This window comes from Centruroides vittatus, unplaced genomic scaffold, assembly GCF_030686945.1.
Source record: "Centruroides vittatus isolate TY-2023 unplaced genomic scaffold, ASM3068694v2 contig_738, whole genome shotgun sequence".
In the NCBI taxonomy this organism is placed as follows: Eukaryota; Metazoa; Arthropoda; class Arachnida; order Scorpiones; family Buthidae; genus Centruroides; species Centruroides vittatus.
Window position 1 is genome coordinate 496,592 of NW_027122474.1, and position 11,886 is coordinate 508,477.

At 27.3% G+C, this 11,886-nt stretch overlaps 1 protein-coding gene across 2 annotated transcripts in view; it reads left to right on the forward strand.

Annotated features, from left to right (window-relative positions):
- Positions 1–11,886, forward strand: part of LOC136980973 (transmembrane protein 50A) — a 240,695-nt gene extending 228,809 nt beyond the window's left edge. Inside the window, exons 2-7 of one of the 2 annotated variants that reach the window (XM_067277173.1) lie at positions 206–329; positions 2,790–2,902; positions 5,000–5,067; positions 7,819–7,911; positions 8,116–8,176; positions 11,349–11,886. In XM_067277173.1, coding sequence (XP_067133274.1) covers positions 231–329; positions 2,790–2,902; positions 5,000–5,067; positions 7,819–7,911; positions 8,116–8,176; positions 11,349–11,394 — 480 coding nt within the window. In that variant the 5' untranslated portion in view covers positions 206–230 and the 3' untranslated portion in view covers positions 11,395–11,886. Of the gene's footprint in view, positions 1–176; positions 330–2,789; positions 2,903–4,999; positions 5,068–7,818; positions 7,912–8,115; positions 8,177–11,348 lie in introns of those variants that run through there. The other variant, XM_067277172.1, reaches the window with a different exon arrangement.

Sequence of the window (11,886 nt, forward strand, 5' to 3'; positions counted from 1 at the left end):
TTTTCTATTAAATTCAAATTTAAATTTAATTATAAAAAAATATGATTAAATTATTTTCATTTTAAGAAATTTAAGTTAAACAATAGTAATTATATTTAATTAATAAACATTTTTAGTTTTTATTGTATTTCCGTATCGAGTTGGCAACACTGCCGAATGAACTTTTTAGAGTTTCGCTTATTTCTGAAGAATTGTTGATGAAAAGTTTTGTTGACATTAAATTATCATAAATGGCCGGTTGTTTCGATAATATTAATATAAACAGACCGGAATGGTTAGATTTCAGCGAAAAGAGAAATGCAATCGCATCCATAATTGCGGGAGCGATGGTGAGTATTAAATTTGAATTTATAAAGGTCTATGCCTTATGAAAGGAACTTTTGTTTATAACGGTGTAATACGTCATTAAAACGTCATACGTAAAGAAATAAAAATAAATTGATACGTCATATACAAAATACATTAAACTAATTTAATATGGAGTTGAGTATTGTCTAATAAAGTAAATCAGCAAGGATGAACTAGACATTATAGTTACTCGACTGAATTAAGATGAAAGAAGGTTAAGAAGGAAGATGGGATAGACTTCCATAGGTAAGATTCAAGCCCAGAATTGTAGACTGCATCCCACTTTGCAGATGCCGAAGACGGTCCGTTAACTGGGTCGGAAATGTTAACGTTCTTTAAACTTTGTCCGTCGTTAAGCCGGCTAGGAACATACTGGTATACCCGTCGGGTATACCGGTACTTGTGTAGTCTGCTTTAAAGGTGCATTGATTAATTTGGCCGAAGGAATTCGGTTTTGTAATTATGAACACAATATATATAACTGATTAAATAAAATGTCGTAACATTCTGGTTTGCAAAATACGTCAGTATGTTATTATTATAGCATTTCCTATATTCGGTTTATATAATGTACAGATTCATGCATGATGTTTTATAAAATTATCCATACCGATGCTTTACTAAATGATTAACTAACTTTAATATTTGTCTAAAGATCTAGATAAGTATTAAAATGGATTTATAGCTCAAAGCATTGATACGATTATTTTACAAAATGCATGAATTGAATGACATACTTTATCGTGTTTTGTATTTAGTAATTTTATTAGTAAAACTTCTAAATATGAAACGTAGTTTTTTTTTCCTACACAAAATTATTTTTTTCTAAAGCTGATCTGATGAGAAGTTTGAATATATAATGAAAAATTGAGTTAATTACAAGAAAAAACTTGTAGGAAAATGTATCTATCTTTCAAAATTTTTTGTTTCAGTGTTGGGATTAAACAGTTATATGGATATAATTACATTTTTTTTTCTTTTGGGATAATTTTAATGATTGATATAATAAAAAATGTAATAAAACAAAGAAATTAAAAGTTTTTATTAATTAAGCTTTTAAATTTATAAAGAAATAGACTACATTTTAATTCAAAATAAAATTCAACCTTAAAATACAAACTAAATCAGAACTGACTTTATGTAGGAGATTTCTTGAAATATGATGATATATGTATCAAAGACACAAGGATTAAAAACTTCCCATGAAAAACAAATCCTATAATTTAATAATTACTGTGTGTGGCTTTCAAATTTAATACTGATGGCATTCTTAATAGTAGTAAGTTACTACCAAAAAAAATTGAAGTCCTAAAATAGATAAAGTTCGAAAGAAGAAATAGCAAACGTTGGTCAGTAAACATTAATGATCAAAATTGAAATAATTAAAAGAAGTTTCAGACTTTGGACTGTAGTTTATCAAAAATTTGTGTAAGTAAAATTTATTTTGATTAAATGTTTTCAGAATTCAAATAAAACATGAAGTAATTATGTTTTTGACAAAATAATAAAATTTTGTTGAAGAACCTTCAAATTAATTCTTACTTTTTAAAATTAAAAAGTAAATATATGCTTTTATAACAAAGAAATGGTGATATAATTATAAAATTTCGTAAAAAGAATTTTGTATTTTACTATATCAGAACTTCGCTTAATTTATTATTTCAAAATTTTGTAAGAAAGTAAATTTGTTTGTAAACATTTTTATTCATATATTTGCAAAAAAAAAAAAAAAAATGCTGGTTGTTAAAATGATTATTTCTTTTAAATAATTTTAGTAAATTTATCTATTTATTTTAATTTATTAGAATTCAATTATAAGTTTCAATTCATTTTAAAAATTAAATATACAGTAAAAATTTAATAAGATTTTTTTTATTTTTATTTTTGTTAAATTATTGAATTTTTAATATTCTAAAAACATTTTAAGCAAAAAAAGAATGTTATCGATAACTATAATTTAAAGCTGATTCTATATTTCGATTACTATTAAGATATACGGGGTGTGTCTGAAGTGGTAGGACAATGAAGTGCTTCAGACATAGTTCCAAGCATGTATCAACATTGTTGATACACAGGTTGTCTACATAGTAAACCATCCAAAGACTGATTAGTTGATATCTAATTCATGTAAACAAATCTTTAATTTCACAATAAAACTGTTTTTAATATTTAATATAATATTATGTGTAATAAAAACTAATGTTTTTAATATTCACTTCAAACATTTTCCTAATACTATTGACACACCCTGAATTTGAAACTTATATATTTCTTGTAATAATTAATAAATATAAAAAAATTTTTAAATTCTGTCATTTCTTTTCTTAATAAATATATTTGAAAATTTAATTTTAAACTTATTTCAGCCTTTGTCTCTTATATTATTAATTCTATAGATAATATTTACAGATAAGAAAAGAATTTTAATTTTTTTTATATAGTTTTTCAGTGGTTGGTGGATAATTTTAGACACAGCTGCATGTTATCCTGATACAAAAGATTTTGATCATGCATATCATGTCTGTGGAGTCACGGGAACAATTGCATTAGTCATGTAAGTTATATTTTAATAAAAGAACTTTGACATATCACATATTCATTATTCTTTTCTGTAGTAATAAGTTTGTTTAACATGAAAAATTGTCACAAGCATAATAAATAGTGTTTTAATTACCTACTTATACAAATAAAATTTAACCATTTGCTTGTAAAAAAATTCTCATAAAAATTACAAACTCAAGACACTTATATTAGTATTTAGTTTTAAATCTGTAATATTTTGTGCTAATAACATTTTCAGAAAGAAGTCTGTTATAGTTTGTCTGGAAAAATGTGTAAATAAACAGTATGCAGTCAAACCCCATTAATATAAAGTTGAAGGAACTCAAAAATTGGCAATTTGTATTAATGAGGTTTGTATTAAGCAAATTGCCATTTGATATTGATTTTTCTGTGAAAACATTTTCTCCCAGTTATTTCACTGTTTTATCTTGTTTGTATATGTTTAAAAATAAATAAGTTTTGTTAGTTGCTCTGAGCATACACTTTATTGAAATACAATGGCTTGAAGAAAGAATCCATGCTTGTTTTTCAACATTGATTGGAGTTGATAGAATTACAATTAAAACTATTGGATATAACAGACTAAGCTAGTCATCTAATCAAATCTGGGAGCTGAATACACAAAACTTTACAAATTGAAAAATAAATTATCTGCTTGAATTTCAATAGAAACTCTTTTAATTTTAAAATTGTAAACTAATTACCTCATTTTTTCATTATTTCTGTTATTAAAGAAATTAAAAATAAAAACTATTTCACCAAAATAAATATATTTTTAATCAAAATATCTCCCAATCTTATTAATTTCCAGTTTCCAATGCACACATTGACTGTCTTAACTAATTGTTCAGCATTGTCATAGTATAAAAAGTGTTGACAGTAAGGGAGGGAAATTTTTCAAGTTGGCATGAACATTGTTGGTGTAGTGTATACCTTTATCACCAATGACGTCATAAGCATTGTGGCCAATATTAAAGTTAAAAAAAAGTGCGCCCCTGGTCATATGCAAGTTGTGCATTGTTACTTTGGGGAAGTTGGAAGCAGTATGCTTTATATTAAACAACATAATATAATTCTTTTTTCTTTTTGAATTTGTGGGACTATGACATGTTTCATATTGCATATTAACCAAACTTATTAACATTGAAATGCCTATCAGTTCACAGAACTACAAATCTACTTTGCATAAACCAATAATGTAATAACAGGGTTTTATTGTAGTTATAGCATATCAGCATTAATCACATTATACTAAATGAATGCAGAAAAATATTCAGCAAAAGTAACTTTATTATTATTTACATAATTTAAAGTTTATATCCATTATTTTTGAAAAATAATCATAATAAATTCACATAGTTACTGAAGTTTTTATAATTTTGTGAGTCATTATAATCATTTATTTACTTTTCTTTTTTAATATTGAATCTGGTGATTAAAGTTGATTTTAGATAAGCTATTGGATAATTGTTGAAACTATTATCTTGTGACTCGTTGTTTATCTTTTATCAGATCCAGATTCAAGTCTAAGTTGGAATATTGAAATTTTCACATCAGTCAAGCCCCATTTTTTGTGATCTAGATCAACCATCTTTGGTCAGATCAAACTCATGATGGGACTGTTATAAAAGTCCTCTTAGTGTACTTATAATGAAAAAATTTTTAAAACATTATGAATATTTGATTAGATTATTATTTATTAATTTTATGTTTTTTTTTTTTGGAAGAACATCAAATTCTGCTTATTATTATTATTATTATTAATTTTATTTATAAAATATTTTAATAATAATATCAATCAATCAGTTTATCAAATTAATATAATATAATATAATCATAATGAAAATTTTCTAGAGAAAAACATATCTTAAAAGTTTATTAATATTGACAGTAACAAAGATTTTTGATCACATTTTTATTTTAATAATTATTTATTAATTTTAATTGCATGATTTAAATTTTTTATTCAATTATTTTTCATATTTGCATAGTTGATTAAAAATTAATGAAATTTGTTTTCTTTTACAGTTTGTACAAATTCAATTTTTCTGTTACATAAAATGATAAAACATAACTGAATATTTTTTAGGATAAATGCTGTATCCAATGGCCAGGTTCGAGGTGATGCTTATACAACAGGATGCTTGGGGCAAAGAGGTAGATTTTATTTTTATAATGGTAAACTAACACATGAAAACATTATAACAAAAAATAAAAAGTAAACAACCAGAAATATACATTATTATTTATTAATATGTCAAATTTTAAGAGTAATTTATAAAAAATGTAACAACTTGAAAAATAAGAGAGCTCTAACTACATGTAAACAAAACAGTCATATTACTAAAGATGGAAAAATGACAACAGTTTTAACCCCAGACTCACATTATATCAGGTCCCGGATGTCAGCCATTTATGTAGAAAAGTGTAAAAAAACAAAGTGTACTGTAATGTTTTATTTTGAGTAGAATAGATTTTCTCATCCTAGTAAACAAAGACAGGTTTGACTTCCAATTGTATAGCAATTCAAACATCTGGTTTTAGTGGACCATTCTACTGTACTCAGAAAATAGAAGTTTAAGGGTGTCCATCCCTTTAAATGGATGCAGACCCATGCAAAAAGATGCTAGTTTGCATATCAGGGGTGCGTACAGTGATGCTAGGTTTGGTTATTTTGCATCAGATTTGGCTCTGTATTTTACTCTTTTAGAGCAAAGAAATATTTTCTACTTTTTCAAACAATTTTCAATAGAAAAAAATCATGATTTCTTTTAGCTTTGTTTTCTTTAACCACTCTGATATACTCCACACTTAATGGCAAATACTGTCTCCTCCTCATTTTGTTTGATTTGAAAATAATTTAGATAATTATTTTTGTAAATTAATTCAAAATATTATAATTTAGAGATTTCAGTTGCCTATTAATCCTTAATTTTGTAATTTACAACCTTGAGCTTGACCCTGATAATCATTAATATGAATTTTCAATGAAGCAAATTAACTACTGTCTCCCTAGCAATTTATATTAATGCAAGTTGACTGTATAAGTGAGTCCACATTCTATCAAATTAACATGACTTTTGGAAAAATAATATCAAATAAAAATAAAAATGTTAATGAAAATTATGTACGATTCAATGAATAAATAAATATTGTTTCAAATAATAATCAATTGATAATTATCATAATTCAATGAAAAATAAAATTTCAAGAATAATTTATTTAACAGCTAAATTACTAAAAATGAAAAAATGATAATATAGATAATTGATTCAAATTGCTGATTTGTATAAAATCAACCTAATGTCACTATTTGGATTGTACTTGAGACCTGATATTCCTTGCATTATAAGCAATACCACATTATAACATGTTGGATCCAATTTTGTTGTCATGATGTTGGTTCATACTTTGTGAGAATGACAAAAGGAAGAGAATTTCTCCCTTCTCTTTTCTTCTTTTCAAAAGGACAAAAGAGAAACACATGTACTTTCAGTATTTACAACTTCAGTAATTATGCTTTCAAGGCTTTATTTTAGAGTCATAAAATTCTTAATTAACTGTATATAATCTTGATTTTTAATTTGAGAAGAGAGAAATAGAAAATATTATAACCTTATAAATGAAATTAAGGAAAATGTTCCTGAAGTGCATTTTCACAATATTTCAGATAAGTTTTAAATATATTGGGTGTGTAAATACAATATTTTAAGTTAATCAAATCAGAACAGATATTATAAGTAAGTAATAAATTATGATTCATCAGAGATAATTCCACTCTGATTATAATCATTTCAGTTTTACCAATATCATGTTTAAGAGTTAAGATGCAAAAGATTGTTTGTGGACTGCCAATAGATAGAAACGTAGAACTTCTGTCAACTTTTCTCCCTGACCAAAAGAGAACAAAACTTTGTCACTAGTAATGTGTGAAGTGTTGTGCACTAAACCTATTTAATGTTGTTTTCTCTTCTCTTTTCCATTCTCATGAAGTATGAACTGATTTATACATTTTGTGCAAGTTACAATTCAATCAAGTTATTAATAGTTTGATTTTGCACGTTTAACACTTATCTTTTAGCTCAAACTGCAATTATTTTCAAATATGTATTGAATAATAATCCTTTTTACACCACTGCATTGCAGTTAACTGGCATAGCATCACATGACAGGAATATGATAAAATTCCCTCATCCCCCTAAAGTAAGAGGCATTAGCAGCTATGGAAACACTCTTAACTGGTTGTAATCTTAGTCTGTATTACATAGGCTATTCATATATGGCAGTCACTTTTATATTTTGAAAAAATAAATTGCTAAGTTATCATTAATTGTTGGAATGCTTTATTTATTTATTTTACAAACAGTTGGAAAAGTCTTATGACTGTTGATCCCCCCCCGACAGTAACTACCTGCAATGTACAATAAAACAATAGAGAAAAATTTAAATTAATATATATACATATAACAAAAAATAAGATGTGAATTATAAAATTAGTTAGGTATAAAATTATATTATGTAAAAGAAGGACAAGTAAATAGTATCAAATAATATAACGTTATTGATTTTACATAGTTATATTAAAATATAATAAAAATAATGTAAAATTAAAATATGCATTTGTGATGATAAATGCATAGTTTTGTTTAAAATATTATTTCATATGTAATTGTTACTTAATATTTTATTTAAATATAATTGAATTAAAATTATAATAATATATATAATATATTAACGGGATATAGTTATTATAATAATGAAATGTTTAACATGTGAGGAGGTGAAAACACAATCAGAAACTGATTACTTTCAAAATATAATTTTGTTGATTGTAATATAAGCCTTTTTTCATCCGTCTTCTAAAATTTATTGTCAAACCATTGTATAACTGTACAAATAATTTTGCAGGAGCTCGAGTTTGGTTATTAATTGGATTTGTTTTTGGATTTTGTTCATTGATTGCTTCTTGTTGGATCCTCTTTGGATCTTATGTGTTTGCTGGTGAGTATAATGTATATTTGCTGAAATTTGAATTTATTATTATTTATGAACGTAACTAAAATTTCAACTTGACAGAATATTAAATAAATATTAAACTGAATTTTGAAATATATTTCTTAGAAGTATGTTTGAAAGTTCATTTTGTAATGCTACAAATAAAAATGGCAGCAAATTTTTCTGCAATAAAATTGTTTTTATTCTTAGATGTACCAAATCAATGGCCTGGCGTTGCAGTTTTCTTACAGAATGCCCTTATATTTTTTGGGTAAGTGTAAGCTTATTCATATTGAAAATAAAGATAATACTTTAAATTTTGTACAAATATAGTCATAAGTACCCTGAAACGTTGGCTAATCTTATATAGGCTGTATCCTATATAAGATTAGTTTATATTCACAAAATTCATCATATGTAGCCTATGCACAAGGGTGACATGAATCAAAAACCTAATTGTATCAAACTGACTACACTCATAAAAGATAGAAAATTTCTGGATATTTTAATTAGCAGTTGACAAAAGCACCTCTAAAGAAGCTGAAAATGTCACATTTTTGTTTTAAAAAGTCTAACTGATATGAGATAAATTAAGTATAAATATTCTGGTAATATTTTATTTCTCTGTGATATATTGGTAATAATAATTTTAACACATACATGAAAATTGACAAAAATGGTCAACAAAAGGGCATTCAATTAACTGTTGTATATTGTACAGTGAGATTTACATATTTTAAAATATGCTGCTGGCTATAGAAAAAAATGACACTCTGAAAAGGACATAACAGATACACCTGAAATTTACAAGTTTGTTAGAACAATGGTGCATCCTTTCTGGGCATCCATTGCTTTGGATACTATTGACTTTACAACACAGGCATGTATGTCTGAAATATCAGGAATGTTGCATATGATTTGTGTGAATGGAATTGCATCATTTCTTCAGATGAATCCCACTTTAGTATGTGGAACCATGATAGGTGAATCTACATCCAACCACTACAACAATAGACTTAATGAGGCAATACTATACCGGTCCAGCACCTGGTGTTATTGTATGGGATATTGTTGGAATTCATTCCCACTTGTGTCTTGTATGTATTACTAATAATTTGACCAATCAGTGTTAGTTATATCAACAAAACATTGAAGGTCATCATTTGGGGTCTCTCTGATGCCATTTACCAACATAGCATGTGACATCCAACAACTCCTAGATAACCATCATGTTGTTCTTCCTCTTTGGCCTGTGCATTCAATGTATTTATCCCTCGTAGTCACATCATGTCACAGCTAGCACACCTGACACTACTGGTTGCTATTACAAGAGAATTTTGGCAACATGTCATAACTGCATGGACTGACATTCTCCATTCTCCAGTGCATTTGATGTCTTATCCTCTCATTGCCAAAGGAAGTAGCAGTGCCAATTGCTGCCCATGGTAACTACACTAGATACTGAATAATTTGTACTCTGGAAATTTAAAAAACTTGTATTTTTAAACATTTCATTCTTGTAATATACACTATGATTTCTAAACATTTGGTTTCAATATCATAAAATCTGCATCATCAAGAAGGATTAATGACCAGCAGTGTATTTTAAACCTTGTAATTCTTTTGTTATGATGATTATTTTATTTTAATGGAATACATACGCTGGCAGAAAATAAAATCCCAATACCAAGAAAGAGTTGTGCTAGATAAACGAAACTTGGTAGGCATGTTTTCATATCTGAAAGATGCCCTGTGGCCTTCATTCCACTAACTCCAAATCACTGCCATCTGCAACTTCAGTGGTGTCAAGCAAGAGCTCGTTGGAGGGTGGAGTGGAGATCAGTTGTGTTTTCAGATGAGAGTCGTTTCTGCCTTGGCACCAGATGGCCATGTGTTGGTTAGGAGGAGGCCAGGTGAGCACTTGGAGCAAAGCTGTCTGCGGCATAGACACACTGGACCTACACCAGGAGTTATTGTCTGGAGAGCAATTTCCTATGACAGTAGGAGCACTTTCGTCATTATCCCAAGCACTTTGACAGCAAATTTGTACATCAGACTGGTGATTGAACTGGTAGTACTGCCATCCATGAGCAATATTCAAGTGGTGTTTTCCAACAGGATAACACTTGTCCTCATACCGCTGCTGTCACCCAATGTGCTCTACAGAGTGTTGACATGTTGCCTTGGCCTGCAAGATTACCAAATCCTTCTCCCAACGAGCACGTATGGGACATTATTGGACGACAAATTCAGTATCACCCACAACCAGCATTAACTGTTGCTGGTTTGACTGACCAAGTGCAACAGGTATGGAACTCCATCCCACAAAATGACATACAGGTGCTGTATGACACAATGCATGCACATTTGCACGCTTGCATTCAAAATTGTGGCGACTACAGCAGTTATTAATGTTCCATCATTTCACATTTGAAATGGATCTTCTTGCACATACTTTAGCCTGTGACCTTAAAATTCAATCAAATAAATATGTTACCTAGACAAATGCTTTGCCTGAATTTCATTCCTCTAAACTAATTTTTCTTGGTGTTGGGATTTTATTTTCTGCCAGTTTAGATCAGCACACTAGAAAAGAATAAATCAAAAAAGTTAGTTATAATTTGAAAGATAATAGTCATTATTATTTTATACCTTACTCTATACTCCGAAAGGAACCCTAGGCATTTACCCAAATACAATACTTTTATAGTTAATATTTTTAATATTTAACTTACATTAATATTTATTTGAGAGAAAGGGAAAGCAATAAAATTCTACTTCTACATATCTTTATTCTACAGCATTCGCACTTCAATTTCACCCTTCCAGAAAAGTTAGTCCAACTAAAGAGCCCCTTATACTAGCTAGTACTTCATCCCCTTGTTCAGAAAAGAAAAATATATATCTGATCAATTAGTTTGGCTCATTCAGAAAAATAGAGTACTTATTTAGAGCAGGGATAATAAAGGAATGAATTAAAAATATTCAAATTCAATTGGGTCAAAATAATTTTACTACTAAACACAAATACTACAAAGAAAACTAGTAATACATATTTAATAAATTAAATTGTTGCATTTTGTATTTAAAATAAATGAATTACAACAAAATACAAAACCATTTTAAAAAATTAATAAATATAAAATAAATTTTCTTTCATTTAAATAAAAAAACTAAATTTAAAATACCACATTTTTCCCGACTCTGACTCCACAGCCCTGCGAACAGCAGCAGATTGTAATGCTACAAACAAAATTACCCTGTAAAAAAAAACACTCTGTATATAGCATATCAAACAATGAATTAAAAAATTTGATTTTCTAATAGTCATCTCTAGTGTTTTAGAAAACTCATAAATCAACATTGTATATTTGATGAATAAAAATTGTAATGTATAATTTTGCAAGTAACTGTTGAATACAATGACAAAATTTATTCTTTAGGACTTTGGTATTTAAATTTGGAAGAACAGAAGATCTTTGGGGGTGAATTGCCAATGGTTCCCCATTCCATCATGTACCTAAAGTGAGCATTTTCAAACCATCCTTAAAAACAACAAAAAAATGCTTACTAATTGTATTTTAATATTATGTTTTATAATTAAAACATCACATTTAGTAATTGGTGTTGTTAAATATAATTTATGTCGGTTGTTTTAAATGTATAGAAACAAGTAATTCGTACAGTTTTTCCAGAAAATATCCAGCCTTAGATCTGGAATTACTTGTTTTAACAAAAAGTTTACATAACAAAATTATAAAAAAAATAATTGCAAAGTATTTATGATAAAATTTATTTAATCCTTGTGATATATTATTTGTAATTAAATGTACGAGCTTTGTATATTTAAGTATAATTTGTTTACGTGCATGACTGTTGATTTTAATACAGTATATGTTTTGTATATTCTGTTTATATTATTATTTGGATGCTATGTACTTTTTTGCATTTAATACATTTAAATAAAACTTTTGAATTTAA